The 21337-nt window shown below is 37.4% G+C and overlaps 1 protein-coding gene across 1 annotated transcript in view; it reads left to right on the plus strand.

Moving 5' to 3' along the window:
- PTPRN2 (protein tyrosine phosphatase receptor type N2) overlaps nt 1–21337 on the plus strand; it is a 642194-nt gene that overhangs the window by 602252 nt on the left and 18605 nt on the right. The window contains exons 18-21 of the mRNA XM_050310509.1: nt 4249–4368; nt 5512–5678; nt 11316–11369; nt 13397–13461. Of these exons, the coding sequence (XP_050166466.1) occupies nt 4249–4368; nt 5512–5678; nt 11316–11369; nt 13397–13461 (406 nt within the window). The remainder of the gene's footprint in view (nt 1–4248; nt 4369–5511; nt 5679–11315; nt 11370–13396; nt 13462–21337) is intronic.

Raw genomic sequence — 21337 nt, forward strand, 5'->3', positions numbered from 1 at the left:
ATCTCCTTTTTTTAAAGCTTAAAAGAAGTCAGAGTTGAGTTAATTATTTTCACAATATGTAATGGGATGAATATTATCTGACCCAGCAAGGGTTAGTACCTTGCTTTGTTGGTATCTTTAGGAGTTGCATTTATTCATGTTGAGTTTTGATTATCATTAGAAATTATTTGGGTTCTCTTTGCTGTTTTTTCTGCTTTTCCAAATCTTTGCATTTTCCAACTGTAGGAAGCCTAAAAGATTGAAAAGGCACATTCTGTAGTTTGCTGGAGATCTCTCCCAGAAAGCAGCTGGTGTGATTAGCCTGTTATATTTAGTAAACTGGCTGGATTTAAATGATTATCCCATCTATTTTCTACTTTTAAATCATCACATTTTAGAAACTTCTCCACTAGTCTCCATTAAAAGAAGAGTGTCTGGGCAGAGCTCATATCTTGTCATTTCCCCATCACTAAAATTAAGAAAATGACTGAAAAATAAGTTTGGGGAGGATCATTCATTATAAAAAGAAGCTTCAAAGTGATGAAGTGTCTGGAAAAAAAAAAGGTTTAATATTAACCATTTTATTTACAAGCTAGTAAACAAGGGCATTTTCAAGTATAAACTATCAAAAAAATGATGTTTTATCAGATTTATGGCAGTCTTGTAGCACTGGTTCTACTATTTGTGACTTTGTTTTTCTCCATGCTTGAAAAACCAATTCTGTACTCCCTTTTCAAGTAATTCATACTAAATATAATTCATCCCAGTGTGGAAGTCCTTTGTATGGGACTGGCATGCTGGATAACCACAGCATGAGGTCTCTACACTTCGTGGATTTCATCAACAGGGAATCCTGCGGATCTCAAACGCACTGCTCATCTTTGGGTTGCAGGATTCAGCCTTTAAAGTGCAATAAATGGAGCAGGATGGTGTTATTCTTGTCTAAGAAGTGTTTTGAGAGGGATGCATACAGCAGAACCTCATTACAGATCGTTAACATGTTACTCTCCAGGCCCACAGGCTGAGGGTAGACCTCACACAAAATTACACACTGTCCTCCCTTTTCAGCACAGCACACTCTGTGAGCTCTGCACCGAGCTCCTGTACGGAACTCAGATTTTATCTCTTCCATTCAGAAGACTCTGTTCAACATTTCTTCTTCTCCCAGAAGTATTACCATAAATTACAAACATGAAACTGCCCGTGCTAAGTGATTTTAAATAAGTTTAGTTTTATCTATTTCAAATACATATGCATGTATGATATAATATCTATATGAATGTTTAGATTTTATAGACATCTAGAGTCTAAGGCTTAACTTTGCTGGGCTCTACCTAAACATAAAAGCCTCTGCCTTCAGGACTTGATATTCTCTTCATTCTTCTATCACATGCATTGACTTACTTCCTATTGTGCAAGCATGCAAAGTTCAGAAATATGAGCATTACCATGAATTTACCACCAAACTTCCTCCTCTATTCTCCAAGCCCAGCTGAAATGTCTCCTGGGTAGCCAGAGGCCCTTCTCCAGAGGCTGTACTGGGATTGTGCAGACCTGGTCTGTGTAACCAGTTTGTTACCAGGACACACTCTTTGGGACCACTTTCCACTTCATGGACATGTCTCCACCCTGAGCACAGCCAGGTGTCTGTGCTGGGAGATGCAGCTTCTGAAAAACTCATCCAGGAGCTAAAGATGGGGAGGTGAACCAATGACAGTATAAAACTCTGTGAACTGCTTTTGATTCGTCCCACTTCCACAGTCTTTGGGAAGAAACCCAGATACCAGCCAGATGTTCTAATATTTGAATTAGCAAGGAAACAAAGAAAATGCTGTAGTGCTCCAGTCACAGCCTGCGAGCCTTAGTGGAAATCCCATCTCAATTGTAAGCACAGGAGATGCAGGGGCAGTTGTTGTAAGAGGGATGATGGCACTAGATGGTATTGCCTTCTTGATTTAGTAGATTTGACTCCTACTTTTCACATAATGACCTAAAAGAAATATTATACCCCAGAGTAACTTTGAAATTGTTTGTTTAAATTAACTTTCATTTGGATTTATGCTTAATGAAATCTTCAGAGATGCAGACAGCCCCTCTCTAATGAAATGCTCTATCTTTGAACCAATGAACAGGGTTGCCAAACTGTAAGAATTCCTCTCTAAATGAGTGGGCTTTTATAATGTTACACTTGGGTGGCACAAGCAGAGTGCTCGATGATTAGTTTATGGTCTAGATCATTGTATTTTTATTACACTCATAAAAACTGTGTTTCTCCTCATTTTCGTAATGGCTTCAATGAGCTTCTATACCTTCTAGAGGCACATTAAATTGTTATGTGATGGAAGTACTGATTTAGTGGGGCTAGTTTTAAAGTAAGATGCATGTTTTGAATTCTTATCTTAGTCTGATTGCTGACTGAAAAAGTGAAACTACGTTGGAATGAATGAAATCTGTATCATCTTCTTTACATATAAAGAAGGTTCCCAGCTGTGGCCTGAAATGCAGTACAAAAAAGATACAAATGATAAATCTACATCCGTCTGTAAAATGTCTATAATTTCAAAGTATTTTTAAATGGTTTCATGGCATTCTGAGATTTTAACATGATGATGAGGGAATTATAGTATTTTTATTTAAAAAATCTTTTAAGGGAAAAAAAGAAAGCAGATAAGAAAGATTATTTTTATTCTTAAATTCCACTGTAATTTTTCCCCCACTTCTTTCAAAATGATAAATAACCCTATTCTGTGCAAACTCTAGATTAATTTCTCTAAATGATTCTAAGCTGGTTTTAAAAGTTGTTTTAATTATATTGCAAAATGGAAAAAAAGGGGAAGAAAAATGTTATTTGTTTCTCTATATGCAAGCTATTCTTAAAAGAGAAGACAACATCATTATCCATGAATGGGAAACCTTTTTATTTGATATGTAATTAAAAAAAAATAATCCTTGAATTGAATGTATCATCTCATCTTTGCACAGTTTAGACAAAGGCCTTTTTTGTTGACAAAATTTACATGTCAATACAGTTGCTTATAAATATTTCTGTGAAATAAACATAACCCTTCACAAAAAGAGCAGTTTACTCTACATTTAGTAATTTTATATGCTAGCAAAAAGACAATGAAAGTTGTATGCAAATATAACATCAATGTACAGCATAATAATAACAGTTTTTAGTAATTATGCTGCTTGGTATTAATTCATAGGAGCCTTTTTGTTCAGCCATGGGCTGTGTTTGGAACAGAGATATGCCAGACCAGAGCATCTCTACTTGTTTGCTGTTTGTGGAAGACATCCACAAATCCTTTAGTTGAGGATGTGCTGGATTCCTGCATCCTACTCTGTGGCTGGTCTGAATTATTAAGCAATCACGCTGGCAGTGAAGATGCTCTGTTTTCCTCTGTTCCTGCTGTACTTATGCTCTGTGAGAGCAGCAGCAGTTGGACTTTCCTTCTACCTCCAGAAAAAAAAAAAAGGAAAGTAAAAGGAGAAAAGAGAACTAGAAAAGAGAAAGGGGGAAGGGAGAGAACAAAAAAAAATAAGGAAAGGAAAATAAAATATAAACAAGAAAAAGACAGAGAAAAGGGAAAAGAGAAAGGAAAAGAAAAATAAAGGAAAAGCTGAAGGAAAGAAAAAAGGAAAGTAATGCATGTTTGCAACAAACCTATTATAAATGTGCATTTGGAGGGATGTTTTATCCCTCTGAAACGTTTCTGGATAGATTTGGTTTGGGCTTTTCCTGTCTTTTCTTCATTGTTTTTATTCAGGTGCAACTTTTATGGTTGTTTCAGTAATGCAGCACTTTAATGGCTCTTGCTACTTGGCAAACTGAAAAAAGGCACAGGGCTGAGAACAGAAACAGGTTTCAGTACGTGTGACTTTAGTAGGTCTGTGCTGCTTTAGTGTTAAATTTCAAATCCTAAATAGCTGGGTGTTCTGCTAGCATCATTCAGATTTCCTTTAGTGGATCTAAAAGTTTGACAGAAAAGCAGCTGAACACGGTACCAGGAGCAGGGAGAGATTTTGTGGATGAGCCGAATTGAATTCGCGGGAAATTCTTTAATATTTTATGGACGCCTGCGAAATATGGTGCCAGTTTATTCAGGGATTTGAAAGCAGCTGCAGAGTAAAAGTGTCTAATGAAAATGAAATAAATTTCCTGTGAATGGAATAAATTTTGATTGTGTGTCTGAGTGCAGTAATTATACATGTCACGCAGTAATTAGGCAGTCACAATGTGGCCACGGTGTCTTTCTTTGTCTGCAGATGGTCTGGGAGAACGGCTGTGTCGTTATTGTCATGCTGACACCCCTCGTGGAAAACGGAGTCAAACAGTGCTACCACTATTGGCCAGACGAAGGGTCAAACCTCTACCACATCTATGAGGTACCTACACAAAATATCTGGTTGCCAACGTGACAGTAAGTGCACGGGTTGGTTTCGTACGGGGCAAAACGGTGTTGAAACCGATCTAACCTGGAGGTCGAGCTGAGGGCTCTTAAGCACACTTGGTGCGCCTTTGAGTACTTTTAGATTTGCAGAAAACTGGAGTGCAGCTTTAATAGCAAGGTAGTTTCCATGGAATAAAATGTAGTAAATAGTGAGTCAAATATTACAATTTTAATAAGGGCAGTAATTTGGCTTTTCAAATGGTTTTGCAAGTGGTTGATATACAAGAGCATGTATTTATATTTTATAGGAAAATAATATTTTTAGAACTAGTGAATTTTGCCTTAGGAAACCATATGTATATCTTATGTAGAAAAGCCTCTATATTGCTGTAGTAATTAATCCTATCTATTTTTACCTCGTCTCAGTCACAACAACAAATACGTATTTTTATTTTCTGCTCTGCATTTCTAGCCCAAAATATCATATCACCAGTTTTGTTGCAATGTAACATTGACAACAGCTGTCAGGTTTTTCCAGCTGTCCAGCTGTGTAGAGGAAGAAAATAACACCACAATGCCAAATATGAAGAAATGTGGAGATATTGTGAAGAAATATTGTTATTTAAGCTAAAATGCAGACAGACTCATTGCCTGAAGAGATGAGCTCTGCAAAGAAGCTGCATTTTTTGATGCTTATTTTTCTTCATAGCAAAGAAACCAAATTTTCTCTTCTCATGTGAGTTCAACTCAGATTTTTAAGACCTCCGAGAGTGGCCTGGGCAGTGCACTTGTGGGCAGTTCCGAATAGAAAGCAACTGCCAGTCTAACACATTTTCAATACAAATTACCTTTTGTGTTCACGTAATGTTATAAATTTAGTGAATTTTCTTTTGCATTAAAATTGTCAAGATTTTTCCAATGTTTTCAATACAATAGAAGAGGCAGCTAACCCCTTCCTGACAACAACACTGGTTGCTATATCAGTTTTATTTTTTCTCCCCAGTACTGGCCAATTTGCTAATAAAAATGAAATGTTCATGCATTTCCTTCATCCCAGACCTCTTACAACTGCAATCCTGAAGACGTGACTTGCAACCCAAATTGCTGATCTCCCATTTGTTCCTTCCTGTGGGTGTAGGTAAATCTTGTCTCTGAGCACATCTGGTGCGAGGATTTCCTCGTGAGGAGCTTCTACCTGAAGAACCTGCAGACAAACGAGACACGCACAGTGACACAGTTTCACTTCCTTAGCTGGAACGATCAGAGGGTTCCTGCTTCCACGAGATCACTTCTGGATTTCCGCAGGTAAAGCACAAAGTATGACTGTTTGTTTAAGGTGATACCGATCTGAGGAACTAGACTAGTGCTTTCATTTGTCCTTTAAAGATTTTTGGTTTGAAAGAGGGTTCCTCAGCCTGTGATGTCGCAATGCTAAACTAACACAAATATCTGCAGTAGGTTGATGTTTAGTGTTGTCTCACACAGAGATGTTGCCTGGTTTTAAGACATACTCATTTCCCATTTAGAGATTGATACCTTTCCTCTTTTTGTACAGTTCTTCAGTGCTGCTTCTGTATTTCTTTGTTTTTCAAGAATTTATCCATTCTGGAACTTCCAGACTTTTTGTGTGGCTCCTCTAAGATCCTTATTTCGGTTGAAAAAAAGAATCACTGGAGTCATATGGCGATAACGTCATTCCCAAGGGAGCATTTGCTCATAAGGATCCAACAGCGAGGTCTGTAGACCTTTGGCTGCAGGAAAGTGAAAATTTGAGAAAGCAGATGAAAATGTTGACAAAGCAGACCCTCTGGAATTTTAAAGAAAGTCAGTGTGGCTTTAAAATACAAATACACAAAGACAAAACCTGTGGAAGTCCTTACCACCTTCTCTAATGTTTGCTGTGTCTATCTAAATTTTAATTTGAAAATTAAAGCCATGCATGATAAATACTGGAGCGAAATAATCTTCATTTGATTGCAAACCGTGCCCAGTGCATCATGTGTAGGTGTTAGCGTGTATCAGCTAATCCACAGCGATGCGCTTATGACTAATGAAAAGAATCTCTGAGAGGTTTGGGGAGTTGGTTCTCAATCCACAAGCGGCCTGTGGGATCGTGTGTTGTTCTCTCTGCACTACAATATTATCTACAAACCCCCCGAAGTGATTATAAGGGGCTCAGCGCTCAAAAGGTGCAAACTTGTTTCTTTCAATAAGTGCTGGAAGCTCTGACTGATGCCAGTCGAAGTTGTGCATCTGCACCGGAGGGGAGAAGCTGGCGTGTATCCAACAGGAGCTGTTTGCACAGTTGCCTGTTGGCAAAATTTTACCCTTAAAAATTTGGGACTAAGTGCCGCCCTTCATCTATTCAGTATTCTTGTGCATCTTGCAAGGCTTTTCAAAACACAGAGTCATCTCACACGATGCAGGTCGGGTAACAGAGTACAACTGCTCTGAGTCACTTGGCGCTATGACCAGATGAGAATGTAAGGATATGCTACAATCGCAACACAAAAGCAATAGTGGATGGAGGAAGCATAGGATGGAGTTGAAATTGTAATTGAATTTTTAAGGTTTACTTCCCCGGGTTCAACTTGAATATGATTTTTATAGGTTGATTTCCCTTTGCTTGTGGTACTGAGGAAGTTGCCTGTAGTGAATTTCCGTGGTGAAAATTCTGCCTGGGTTCCATTAAGCTGTGTGGGGTGCAGCACAGAGCCCATGCAGCGTCAGACTTCACTCTTCTAAAAGTTAGTGGGAAATCTGGCAGCAATTCTAACTAGAGTATAAATGAGCCTGTACAGCCAGGACATCTGAAGTTTGGAGTGCCTCTACTCTGACTTGCTTCAGTAAGGATTGAGGTCCCTGCATGAAATGCAGGATTAGATCTACAGTAAGTCACAGTTCACATCGCCAAGAAAGCACTTCTTAGGGTGACATTGTGTAAGGGTTAAATAGCCGTGTTGAAGAAGTGTTGTGCAATACTTTGAAAGAGAAAAATGATAACTAGATGAGAAAAGTAGTGGAGCTGCCACTCTTTGTATTTAAAGCCAGTATGGGAATGAACCTGTTAAGATTTAATTGAATTCTGAGTGTTCATTTCACATGTATTCACAGTCCAGTGTAGGGGACTGTAATCATTTGCTACGTGCAGATTTTGTACAATGAACTCATAGTACTGAATGCATAGTAAAATTCCACCTGAAAAGGAATTTTGGCATGCGAAATAGCTGGTCTATGAATCTCAGTTTTCTTGGTCATCTGATCTTTCTTTTTACTTTTTCTTTTTTTCTTTTTTTTTCTTTTTTTTTCTCTTTTTTTAGTTTTTTTAATGACAAAAAACCTAATGCACTATTGCTACAATAATGTATTTGGAATTCATTTATACAATACATGTTTTGCACCTGAAGCTTTCTATTTAAAGTACAAACTCTGCTGGATTACAACAGCTGAGTCATAAAGCCCCCAGAACAAATGTCTGACAGTGCTACCATACTCTTAGCAGGGTAGTGCTAGGTGGGGGCTGCTCTCATTTCTTTTAATCTTACCTATGTTTTTATGTGCATTCAGTGTGTTTGTATATATATATGGATATGTGTGTATATTTATATATTCACATACATATATGAAATTAAGCATATACATAACCAACCCTCTATTTTTTATAATTCATCACCAAGAAAAATTGGATTCCCAAAATTACCTTGCCCAGAGTCTGTCTGTGGAAATATGGACCTTTAAATTTTTATTGAAGTAAATTTTCCTAGTCTCTTTGAAAACGTGAAAGCTTACATTTCTCTTACTATGTATCAGACAGTGATTTAGATGATTTTGCATCTAGAAGATACATTAAACCTTGTTGAATAATCTATCATACTGTCATAATGTAGGTATAAATTGCCAAAAAGAGATTATTCTATATATTTCTCAAATCTATACAAAAGACAGTCCCTGAGAGGTGAGGCTACTATGGAAAACACTGGTCAGTTTTAAATGCTTCTGGAGTCCTAATTTCATTTTGAACAATAGACCAATCATTATTGCTCTGGACTAGCTTGTTAGTCATGCACTGATATGTGTCATTAAATATTTCTTGAGCCCAGAGGGAGCACATTTACACTTTAAAGAGGGACTGCTAAGCTAAAAGATAATTAGCATCACATGTGAGGGCTTTGCTTAAAATATATATCTATTATGCTATCACTTCTTGCTGTGTGCAATGGCATTTACTAACACTGCTCACTTTAAAAATGGACAAATTCTTATTTTGCCAGCTAATTAGCGGTTGCCAGTGTCATTTTTGTGATGTTGCAGCTAGTAATATGAGCCCAGTTGCATAGTCACAAAAGTGATCATTGGAAACTGTGACTCTGCTGCAGGGACAATGTGGGAAACCCCTTTTCTGAGCCTCTAACGACCTCTGACCTTTGCTTGCTGATGGTTTGCATGATGATTTCTTTTTCACTCAATGAGCCAAGGGTTGGTTTGTATTACTAATCATTCTTTCTAAGTTAATTCTTCCTGTATATGTATATATATATATATAATATATATTTTCTTCAACATTCAAGAACTTTGCTTACTGATGAATTTTCAGCTCACTCTCATTAGCCAGAATTAAGAATGAAATGAGACGTTGCTGCATTTCTAAATATTTTCATAAACTATATATAGACAAAGCTCTGCACCAGCTGGATTGAAACCCTTTGTTTTAATGTGTTTTCTGAAATGTGTGATAATGAAAATGTTTGAAATGCCTTCAATAAAACTGACAAACATAAGGTGTCTTTCCCTAACATGTGTCTCTGGCTGTCTGATTTACTGAGAGGTCTGATAGATTTAGATCAAGTTTGTCATTGAAATTACATTAGGACTTTGGTAGATGGCTAGTCACAACATGCAAATATCATATTAGTGGGACCATGCAAGGAACAAAGGAACCACACAAGCAGAAAGAGAAATGGTAAATACCCCTCTGTAGTGATTAGCTTTTATTTAATACTTTAAATGCAAAAACAACCCTTTGCTAATGCACATGGTGGGGATGGGGGGAGGATGACCAGCTGCACATCAGGGAATGCAGACTGACTGTATCACATGTCTGTACAGACATTCCAAATATAATTTATTGTACAATACAAAAATAAATATCAGGCTTTATGTCATATAGAAGGAGCTGATCCTCAGATATGACCATCAAGAATTGAATGATTCATTCATGTGTAAAGTCTGCTGCAGCTTAAGTCATTGAAGTTTTGCTTGGTACTGCCTGTGTATATATGTATTTATGGACCTATAAATGGTCCATTTAACTTCTGAAGTCAAGTGCTCCTCAATGACTTACCACTTATTTCATAGAACATTGTTCTACTGCATTAATTACTTACATCCAGGGAATATAAATAGAGACAGAATGTCTCTGCAAGTATGATTTACATAAGTAAGCAAGAGCGTAAGAATTGTGAAAAGTTCCTCAATTCAAATGTTTAAAGGAATTCATTACAATAACTTAATATTGTTTTCAAGATTGGTTAGAATATTAAATAACAAAAAGCAGAATGTGAAAACATGGTTTCATGGGATATCACCAACACCTTCATAGCCTGTTTGGGTTGAGTTCCAGGTATCCCAACACCCTGTCAGAACTTTAGGCATCCTCAGGCTATACTGTAAGCAATGTTTAAAGATATATGCATGTTTTCACAGCACAGATGTTGGTGAATAGATGAACAGCCAAGAACTAAATGATTCAGTAGGTTAGTTATGCTTTAAAATTCATAATAACATCATAGCACTGTTGCCAAATTTCAGCAGCTCGGTTCAGTTTAGCCATCGGGATCCTGTGTGACACTTGCACTGAGATGGGGACCATTGGAGGGTCTGGGCACCCCTTGGAAGCTTCCCTATGAAATGGTTTTATAGGAGACCTTCTAGCCCCAGTAAACTCAAAGACCTCATCAGATAATTTGAATGGAAGGTTTTGGTTTCCTGAAGCAATGCTTTCCCATTTTAGTCTTTATTCATCTTGCCTTCTTAACATATGTGTGCATATTTTATGGGGTTTTGGGCCTGTAACATACTTGACATGCAAAATATATCCTAGAGCGAAAGAGAGGGCTTGGGATTTGGGTTTTGTAAGGCAATTTAAATGGAATTAAAACAATTTTGTGGGCTCTATTCTTAGACTAAGTATCTTGGTTTGCTTGAGCACTAGTTAATGCCTTCACTGAGTTTACGTATCAGCAGACCTGTCCTATGACTGCACTTTCATTGACTGATTTCACATATATCCTCTTGCCACTGAAACTGTTTAACCAGGAAGCTCTTGAAGACAACAATATTTAAATGTTAAATGTATAAGACTTTTGCAGTGGAACTAAAGCAGTAAAGCTTACTGATGGGTTTAGTTATTTTTACTACAATACTACGTTAATTATTTTTACTCCAATACATTACATTTTAGTATTTTTAAGAAACCTTTCAGGAGATTTGATATTTGCCTTTCTGGGAAGAACTGGTGTTACAAATCAGCACACGTTGTACAAAGAGTACTGGAATAGCCATTTTTAATTTTGGATTCAGTTTGATGCCCCTTGATATTTCTTTGAGCAAACTCATGAACTCAAAGTTTGCTTTAACATTAAAGCATCTCAAGATAATCATAATTTTGGAGCTACATGAACCTTTTGAGAAAATAGCTCATTTATTTTGCCCAGACAACAGTAACAATGGGATGTTTTCTGGGATTTCTACAACAGCAAAGCAGAATTAAACTTTAAACAAGCTTATGTACCCAACAAGTTCTTGTTATATTAAGAAATTATCATCCTGAGTATTTCCTTAAAAACAGCAATATTTGCATTTTCTTATTGCTTATTTTTGACAGTTGGCTAAAGAAAAAGTTATAATATGCTTAATTAATTTTTTGTGTCTGTTTTATTTCAGAAAAGTTAACAAGTGCTACAGGGGTCGCTCTTGTCCAGTAGTTGTTCATTGCAGGCAAGTACAATTTCTAAAATAGCTTTAGAGAGATCTGTATGTGTAAGAATTTAATATAGATATAAGTTAAGTGAGCAAGTTAAAGCTTTAGATTAATCATTAAACAGATAGTGAGGTAGGCTGAAGGTATTAAGTATAATTCAAGTGGGTTTTAGTGCTAACTAGTACTTAGGATCTGTTTTCATAAAAATTATGAAAATCATAAAATTATCTTTTCCTATGATTTTGTAGATGTTGAGCCATGACTTAACAATGTATGGTCACACTTTCCAATATAAGTAGCACTTCAATTTCTTTCACCTTCAAAATTACAGAGGTTTTTTGCATTCCCTCCCAGTTTAGTCTTATTTTATTAACAGACAATTATGTTTTATTTCTTTGCTTTCCTTTAGAGATCATGGTAAGAGGGCAGTGTCAGGGAGTGGAAACCTACCTGACCAATCCTTTGAGCGCAGGTTATTTTTAGGCCTAACAATAGATGCACATGAAGGCTGTCAGGCAGCTCAACGGAAAACTTTACCATAATGTTGGGTTTTGTCATTGGAGATTCTACGGAGAATGTTGCACTACTTATCAAAAATATCTTTGTAGATAACGAAGATAGAGAAACAGCCCTGCTAAAAGGCAGGATTTTTGCATGTGGCAGTCCACTTTGGATGGTATTGAGGAGGGAGGGGATGTGTTTCTCACCTGGCTAAGCTGAGTCACCTTCCACTGGATGCAAGGAAGCCTCAACAGAGGTGAATGCTCCAGAGGAAGCTTCTTTCCATTGCCTGCAGGAAACCTGAGATAAATATCTGATGCAGAATGAAGAGCCTTCCAAGTTTCTTATTCTTTCCTTACTACAATGGATGGAAATATGTACCATCAGTTCATCAGTTTTTATTTTTATTGGGCCTGATCACTGCCTTGTCTCTCATTATTCAGCTTAAGTAATAAGATTGTGTCTTTGTTCCCTTCATAGACAGAGAAAAAAAAACTGATTACCTCCTTTTCTCTAAACAGCAATCTAGTAACTGAAAGAAAAAAGCTTCTGTCTACAGAGACTTAACAAAAATTAAGTTTCATAGTCTGCCTGTAAACAGAATGCAATAACGCGCTTCATGCTGTTCTATTATTTTTCCTTTTGTTAATTCTTGTGCACAAATTGAGCTATCGATAAAAATAATGACTTAATTAATAAAACTACATACCAGTCTAATTGGTCACACACACACCTTTGTTAAAATTTTGGAGAGGGAAGGAAAAAAAGCTTTTACTTAAAGTCTTAGTTATGTTTGCTAACAGCAGCTCTAAAAGAGCATCACGCTGACAATTACACGTTGCTCTCTGAAAGGGACACAAGCTGCATTCAGATTAGGGCACTTTCCCTCTAGTGAGGTTTGATCTCACATCTCTGAGGAAGGGTTATTGATACATAAAAGTTAAAGCTGTTTCTTATGAATTACATTATAATACTTTTTCTGGTCCTTGCAACCAAGGAAGAATTAAAGGGAAAGGTAAAAATAAAAAAAACCCAAACCACTCGTGATGTATAGTGAGGAAAAAAGATTGCAAGTCCCTCCATAACCAAATATTTTAGTTCTTGAACAGGTCTCTGCATTCCCTCTGACCACTGTGTTCAAATGCATTTTTGACTGTTCTGGTTAATATTCTGGTCTCACTTATTCTGTGATTCTTGATCTCTACTGACTATAAGGTCATTGAAGAGAAGTGGTATCCTGGTTTAGGGTTAGTGACTCTTCCACTGTTGTTTAAAATGTTTTTCTTTCGTAAACACAACTTGGCTTAACAAAAATCAAAGCAAAGGCCCATTCTCCATCTAGGCTAGTGGTTAATCTTCCACCACCAGCCTGTGTTAATAGAGTTCAAGCTTTCTCTGCTCTCTCAGTACCCTACCTTAACCCCTCGTTCTCTCCTCTCCCCCCATGTGTAACAGTATATAACATTAAGGGCAGGTACCTTCATGTTGAATCTAGATGCACATTGATAGGCTTTATTTTTTCTTTTTCCTTTTCTGTTGGCAGCGATGGTGCAGGAAGAAGTGGAACCTACATTCTAATTGACATGGTTCTCAATAAAATGGCCAAAGGTGAGAATCGAAAGGCTTGTTACTTCCTCGCTACTGAAAAATGTGCTTGTGTTGCCATGACAACAGTGGGGGAGCAATAGTCACAGAAAATCTGGGAATAAATTAGAGGCAAATTGTACTCTTTCCTGAATGTTCTATAGTTTTATTTTCATAACAATTTTAAACAGCAAACCCTAACACAGATGCTTTGTGAATGAACAGGTGTGTTTGTGCTGTTGAGAAGTACTTAAATGTTTAAATTTATCATTTAAAATAGTACTACTGTTTTTAGAAGTAGAAGCCTTGGGTCTGTACAGTTGTGGTTTAGAGGTTGCATGGGTTAGGCCCTGGGCTGGTCATGACTTGCTCAGTCCCCTGTCACCTACCCAGCCACGATGGTCAGTTTTGATCACTTTGCTTTTTGTAGCTGCCCATTGCCACCAAAGGACCTAAAAATGCTGGTGCCATATAGGGCCTCATGTGCTACACAGATTTGTCTCTTAGAAGGAAAAAGACTGTAGTGAACAGGAACTGGGGACTAAAAATAAATCAGTTAATTCTCTGTTTCAAATTCTGGCACTATCTGTGTGATATTGAACAATGTATTTAACTTTTCTGTTTCTTAGTGGGCTTACCTGTGATATGTAATTTAATGAAGTGGGAAATCATCTGTCAACATAAGCATAAACTGTTGTTTGTTTAAAATGAAGTTTACAGATCTCTAGAGATTGGGACCGTTCCTTTATTTTTTCTTGATTGGTAAATGGTTCATGGAAGGAAGTACTTAAGATAACCTGAAATAATTTTTGATAGAACTAAAGAAATTTTTAATACTGATACTGTCTTCAAAAGGATAGAAGGTGAAAGCAGGCATGTAAACCTGACAAAAAATATACAAAAATAGTAATTCGCCTTTACTGATTCTTAACCTGAATTTTTAAGCCACCTTGATCTGGCATTATGCACATGTGTGTATTTCATGAAAAAGTATTAGTTGTAAAAACATATTAATTTATATAGAGAAACAATAATATTTAGTTCTTTGAGTTCTAGTCACTTTACGGTTGTTGTTTTTAATCTTCTAACACAGACATATTTTTATATGTAGTTTAAAAATACACTCCATGCTTTGCAGTCATCTGCTGTTGCATCCTGAATATTCTAGTCCTCTGGGACATGGTGGCATCTTGTCCCTTTAGAAAGCGGATTTTAGCATTTTTTTCCTCTCTGGATTCTGTTAACATGTCTCGTCAAACATGGACTGAATTTTCTGCCTGCGAGCATCGTGTGGAACTTGCTGCTGATGCTAAAAGAAGTTGTATGTTTGCCTTCTCCTTTGCACTGCACTGAAAATAAATTTTTCAGTGGGATGAGATTAGTTTTTCTTGCTCGTTGGAAAATAGGTTTTTGGTCTGTGAAGGAATATGAAGATATTTCCAATGCTTGTTACGTGCCACGTGACAACCTAGACTTTAAAAATAGAAGCAATGGTACATCGTAATATTAACGTAGACCTTTGTTAAGTGTTTTTGCAGCTCATTCCAGCCATCAACAGTGAGGAGCCATAGTGAAAAATAGATTTAAAGTATATGCAATTTATTGGCGTAAAGAAGTAAATGAGAAGTATTTTCTAGCTCGGGGCTTTCAGCCACTTCAGGGAGGGTTGACTTTGTTGTAAAAGCACTGAAGAATGCCATTTATTGACTCCATTGTACCATGTAATGTCAAATTCCATTTTAAGTGTGGGCTTAGCGCCTCACAATACCAGACAAGTCATGTGAAACTGGCCAGAGAAAGGCGTCACAGGGCTTTTTGGAGATCGGTCACCCCCATTTTGTTCTTGACCTGCTCCCCTCTGCCCGTGGGGGTGTGCGACGCGAAATCCCCTGACCTGGTGCTTTGGCTGGAGTTTAAATGAAAGATCAAAGGGCAGAGCGGGCATCTCAGCCCTGCTGAGGTGGGCCTTTCCCAGGCTGTCACACTGTGCGGCCGCCAAAGGTTTTGTTCGGGCGGGAGCCGCGGCCCAGCCTGTGCGGCCGGGGCCCTCTTTGTCTGGCCTGAGAAGCTGGAGGCCCAGGTTGAGGATCCAATGTTCATCAAATGATCAAAGGCCTGAAGCCCTGGACATGAAATCTTTCTTTCCATTTCCTTTTCTTAGAGAATGAATTGCACGAGTGGCAAAGAATGCCCTTTCCAAAGCTTTTATGTGCAGTGCGAGGGCTAACTTCAGAGTCCTTCAGCGCTGAACATAAAAATGTAAGTGCACTTTCAATCTGGGCCCAGCTGCAGGGCCAGCATCGAGGAACCCTTCTTTCAAAAAGGCTTTTAAGGATTAAGGCCTTCAGTCTTTCAAAAAAAAAAAAAAAAAAACACCACCAAAAAAACCACCACACCAAAAAAACCCCTACACTACGGACTTTTAAGAATAAACTTAGAATAATTTGAGTTTCTTGTTCCACTGTCTGGTTTATTAGAAAGTAGACAATAATGCATTTTTAAATCAAAGTAAATAGAGGAGTACTTAGTTTCAGCAGTGGGAAAGTAGAAAGCAATCAATAAATGCCTTGGCTCTTTAGTGGGGTCTTTAATAGGGTAGGTTGGGAAAAGGAGCTCCTTTTTCATGTAATGATTTACTTCCCTGCATTCTCTTAGACAGTTAACTGTAAATGCCTTTGTCATTTACAATTTCTTCTCCTGCTCATTGAATAAGTTCTAACACTCTGTTGAACACATAAATTCATATCTTCTACTACCTTTCTTGTTGCCATCCCTTATATTATTTTAGATGCTGAAAGCAACCATCAAGCCAACCCCTTCAAGGAAGGGAATTTTAAGGAACAAAATTTTAAGAAAGCAAAGCATCTTGGTCTAGGGTACTTGCAGGACAGTAAAAGTTGGTGCCAATGGCAGAAATGCCCCCGTGGTGTATTTAGGGGGGATTGAGCTGATGGGAGGATATGCAGGAGCTCACAGGAGCACTGGGACAGATTTCCTGTGGGGGTAGGTTCTTCATGAATTTCACTTCCCTCAATGCAGTAAATGCAATGACTGCATCTGTGCACTAACTCCAAACAACCACATTTAATAATCTTCTTAGATACTGGAACAGTTACAGATCAGTGATGTCTATCCAGTGCTACCATTCCTGTGTCATGTCAGCAGAAAATTTTAAAGGCAAAATGTATCCTTCTGTTCAGTTGTACCAGTAATTAATGCTGCTATTTATCATGTGGTTTATTGCTATCATTTTTTTATTCCTAAATTCATTCATGTGCTGTTGCCTAGAAAGTTTGGACAGTTGATCTTTGAGGTCCCATTCCAACCTGGTGTCCTATACCCATCAAAGTAATAACAAAAACTAAACAGTATTGAATCTGACCTTACCATAACATATTTAAATACTATTTAGCATGTTTTAAGTGTGATATCTATTTAACTATGATAGCTACGTGTACACGGTTACAATTTTAAGACAGTTAACAAATCATCTCTCACTTCCATGACAGACTGCTTAGTACAAGCTTTGGTTTTGAGTTAGAAGCTGAGAAGTGACTTAATTCAACCCATGTGCACTTTCATGATTTAAATAAATACAGAAAATGATAATGGATTGTTTCTGTAGATAACAATGCTTGCTGGATTTTTGATAAAGACTGTTTTTCTGAGGCTGATTTCTGCTGAGAATTTCAACGTTCTTGATGTATTTACAAGTTTTATCCTTTGGTACTAGAGAAGATAAGCTGATTTAGATTTAGTCTGCTTGATATTCCTTCCTCACCCCAAACTCATAGTAACTCTGAGCTGATCAGTTTTTTTTTCTTTTTGTGTGATCTTGAGAAAAGTTGAGAATTTTCTCATTTCATGTCTTTCCCGCAGGCTTATTGTAGTGACTAAAAGTGTGATATATTGCAAGACATTTTTATTGAGTGTTTCTGGCACCAAAAAAAAAAAAAAAAAAAAAAAAAAAAAAAGGAAAGAAAGAAAAAAGGAAAATAGGAGCTTATGAGTCTTCCCACTTTAATTTTTCTGAACTGAGAGGCTTGGATAGTGTTGATAATAGTTTGATTTTTAGATATTAATCCAGCCAGCAGCTGCTTAGGGTTTGCTGACCATCCATTTTCTTGTGTTTGAACTAGCTGGAACAAGATGAGTCAAAGGAAAGGCAAATATGAATTTTAAAATCCTTTTAAAGTATTGATTTCCAAATTCTAAAACCCAGCAAAAAGATTCGATTTAGCAAAGCTGAACCCGCGGTTTATTCTCTTGCATTCAAAAGCTTGGATTATAATTGATGAGCACACACACTCTGGCCTGGGCTGGCTGTTGAGGTTATCTCCCCAAGTCCTTTCCTTGCCCCTGCTACCCTATTGTCTGAGGGTCTTGTGAGTCAGCTCCTGAGCAGATGCAGTTTATACCGTGACATTTTTAAGGCAAAACAAAAGATTCCTTAATTCGCCTTCTGACTCATCGTGATCAAATGATTTGGGCTAATCTGAACCCTTGCTGAGGTTTTGCTTATCTGCTGTGTGGATTTAACAATCATAATGAAGTTGTGGGGTTAGCTCCTCTCTGAAAGGATCCTATGAAAGGAAATGTTTGCCCATACTCATGTTAAAATGGATTCAGTCTGCTTATTTTTGAGTCCTTATGCAAAGTCTGAGAAAATTCTATTGTTCAGTCGTGCTGACACAACTCTTAGAGCTGACTGTTTCTGACATGCTTTTGGTGAACACGGGAATATTTTTTCAGCCTAGGATCCAGCTTCCCCTAGGAAAATAAAATTTAATGTACTATGTGTCATACAGTGGTAAAGAGAATATATGGTGTAAAAGGAGATCACTTTTTGTAAAGGTATCTAATGCTAAGAGGACAAAAAGTGGGATTAGAAATAAGTGGTGTTCTGGATAAAAATTTACAACAGCAAAATTCAGGCTAATTTATTTTATGTTCTAAGTTTGAATTAGTCACATTGCTGGTGTTTGAGATTTGGGTGAGATAGATTATTATGTCTAGGAACACAGAAAAGTAATGCAGGCTGATGGAGCCAAAAAACTGGGGTTTGCTTTGTGTACCATTGTGCTATCCACAAGACTGCCTCAGTTCTCAGCAGCAATAATACCAACCACGTAAATCTGAAATGTTGCTATTTCAATTTCCGATGGAAGTTCCCAGTGTCCATGTAGACATATCATATGTTGTAAGGCCAGTTTTTCAAATGAGCTGCATTTATGTATTGTAACTTTTATGTAATGAGTTACCCTGGTAACACAATTAGGCAAATAGTGCTCATTCTTACAGCCTTTCCCAGCAGATAATTAATCACAATGAGAGCTGGGCCCCCAGCTACATGCAGAAGTGTATATAGGGAATGTATAGGATGGTTTTTTATGGTCCAGCCTGAGATGCTCAGCAAACTCTCAGTATTTAGAAAAAGCTGTTTAGAACAGTGTTTATTTCCTTTGAAAAACACATTTTGACATATAACATTTTAAAGCTTTAGGCATGTTATTGACTGTATAGAGTCACTGATTAACAGTTCATAAAAGGAAGATAAAAATGTAGCATGTTCTACAAGCTTGTGTTGTGAAATGAATTAGTGACCACAGGGAAGGTGTTGTTGGTTGATACTTTCTAGTGGATGTTGTATGGTCTGCATTTTTTTGTAGTTTCCTTTATGAGATATAGAGATTTCAAACAAAAAGCAAACAAGTTATGAATGTGATTTCTTTGACTTTTTTTTTCTTTTTGTTTATACGATTTAGTGGTCAGGGATTACCCTTAAAGAGCCATATTTCATGAATCATTTGCTGTTCTGAGGATTTTACTGGAAAAGAATTGGGAGTAGGAAAGTATGGTAGAAGGCAATCCTAATTATCCAGAGTTTGGGGCAAATGAATTGTGAAGAAAGACTGATTAGACATGGGCTATTCCTTGGGAAAGGGAGCACCAAGGGGGGTCCCCATAGAGCGTTAGAAGACCCTGAATGAAACGTATTGATGTCAATAAGCAGCTTGAGATAGTGACTAATTTGAAAACAAGGGGTCATTGACTGAAACTAAGGAGGAGACAAGCAGATAAGGAATTTGGGCGGCATTTTTTCACACAATGGTTAGGTTACAATATGGAAAAATTAAAAAAGCTGGCCACAGAAGTACCGTGCCACTGGTTCGAGAAGCAGCTGAGTAAAAGTTTGGAAGAGGAGGTTTACATACAGAGTGAAGGACTGTTTCTTTTTCGGTAGCTAATCTTATGCAGTGGAGAAGTGTTCAAGGGACTGGATGGTAGTATTCTTCCTGTAAGGGTACAATGTATATTGCCTCTCTAAAGTGTGGTTATCCCACAGCTTCTATAGCTGGACCAGTTTAGTCCTTTTTAAGGATAAACTCTGTTAAAGAATGAATCCATAATAATTGCATCTTTTATTCAGGTCACTCCATGTACTGTCTTGTGAAAGCATTACCACCTACATGCAATGTAAAATGGAAGTATTGTAAATCATAGTTCTTGCAATATAATAGTTTCATGTGGGCGAGCTACCTCTGTGTCCCCTGGAGAGAAAATTCATATTTTCCAAAGGGGACTCCAAGGTTTTTTAAGGCCAACTGAGGCATGTTTTCAGAAGTGTCATTTTTGCAATAAGCATCTAAACTTCATTCGTGTTCAATTCAGCACATGGAGATCGACTGCCTCTCAGGTAATTGTCAATAGCTTCTGGAAGAGATACTAAGAGAAGGAAATTGTGTAAAACTCCATAGGTACTGATCCTGGGAAGCACCTATTAGCAGGCAGTAGCAGCACATTCACAATTCTTGCTACAATGTGCTTTGTATGTGCTTTGTGTGTGTCTGCAAGTGCATGTATAAGCTGAATTTAGATGTGTGCACGGGTATTTTCTAGTGTGCCCATAGGTGATTATGGGATATCTTACCCCATACAGAACATAAATCATTAACTTCCTTTCTTGCATATAGTAATTTAGGCATATTCATTTTGCTTTCAACTTCAGGGGAGGGTGGAGGAAATCTAGATGTAAAAGAGAAACAATTCCTATATGGTACAGAATGTGATGTGACAATTCTCATGCACAGTTGAGTGAGGAAGGATTCGTGCTCAATTAGCATCCATTTGCATTCAGTTACAGTGAGTGGTTTCTGCATGTTTTTTCTGCATTGACAAAGGATATTAGCTTAAAAGCTGACATGTCAGCAGTGAGTTCTATCCTTGCAAGACTGTTAAAATCAGTATAAAGATTAGAAGCATTATTTTCCTGTAGCATTTTTTAAGATCTTAGACTGTTCCTAAGTGTTCCGTCTTCAGTGTCACCTTCCTTTGGGCTGTGTACTGACAAAGCCATATCACATTTAAGCATTTATAAAATGCAGTATTTGAGTATTAATGTAAAATGTGTAAACAATAACACATTATGTAATGTATAGTCTGTGTGGATATGGCTGTCACAAGAATTATAATTGCTTCACTTTTATTACCATAAGTACTCCTTTCTCCACTTACATGCTTGCTTTGCACATTGGGTTCTTTTGTTGAAGTTGTTTCAGTTTTTGGTTTTTAATTAAGGTAGTGAAATTTTAATTTTGTTAGGTGTATATAAGTATTTATGTATTTTGTCTGACATTACAGACAGTTCACCGATTTAGGTATATGTTGGGTCCATCCCTAATTACACACACACACATGCACACAGATTTTGTTCATCTCAGAGACAGAATAAGCTTTTTATGAAAACGCCAGCCTCGGTACATTTATCTTTTTTGTTCTCTTTAAAAGTGTGTCCCTCACTAGGTTTTTGCTGACTCTTTTCTCTTTCCATGAAAAGCCTCAGATAATCCTTCTGGCCAATAGCAGAACTCCAGCAGTTACAACAACAGATATCTGGATA

This window comes from Myiozetetes cayanensis, unplaced genomic scaffold, assembly GCF_022539395.1.
Source record: "Myiozetetes cayanensis isolate MyiCay16 unplaced genomic scaffold, myiCay2020 scf1, whole genome shotgun sequence".
In the NCBI taxonomy this organism is placed as follows: domain Eukaryota; kingdom Metazoa; phylum Chordata; class Aves; order Passeriformes; family Tyrannidae; genus Myiozetetes; species Myiozetetes cayanensis.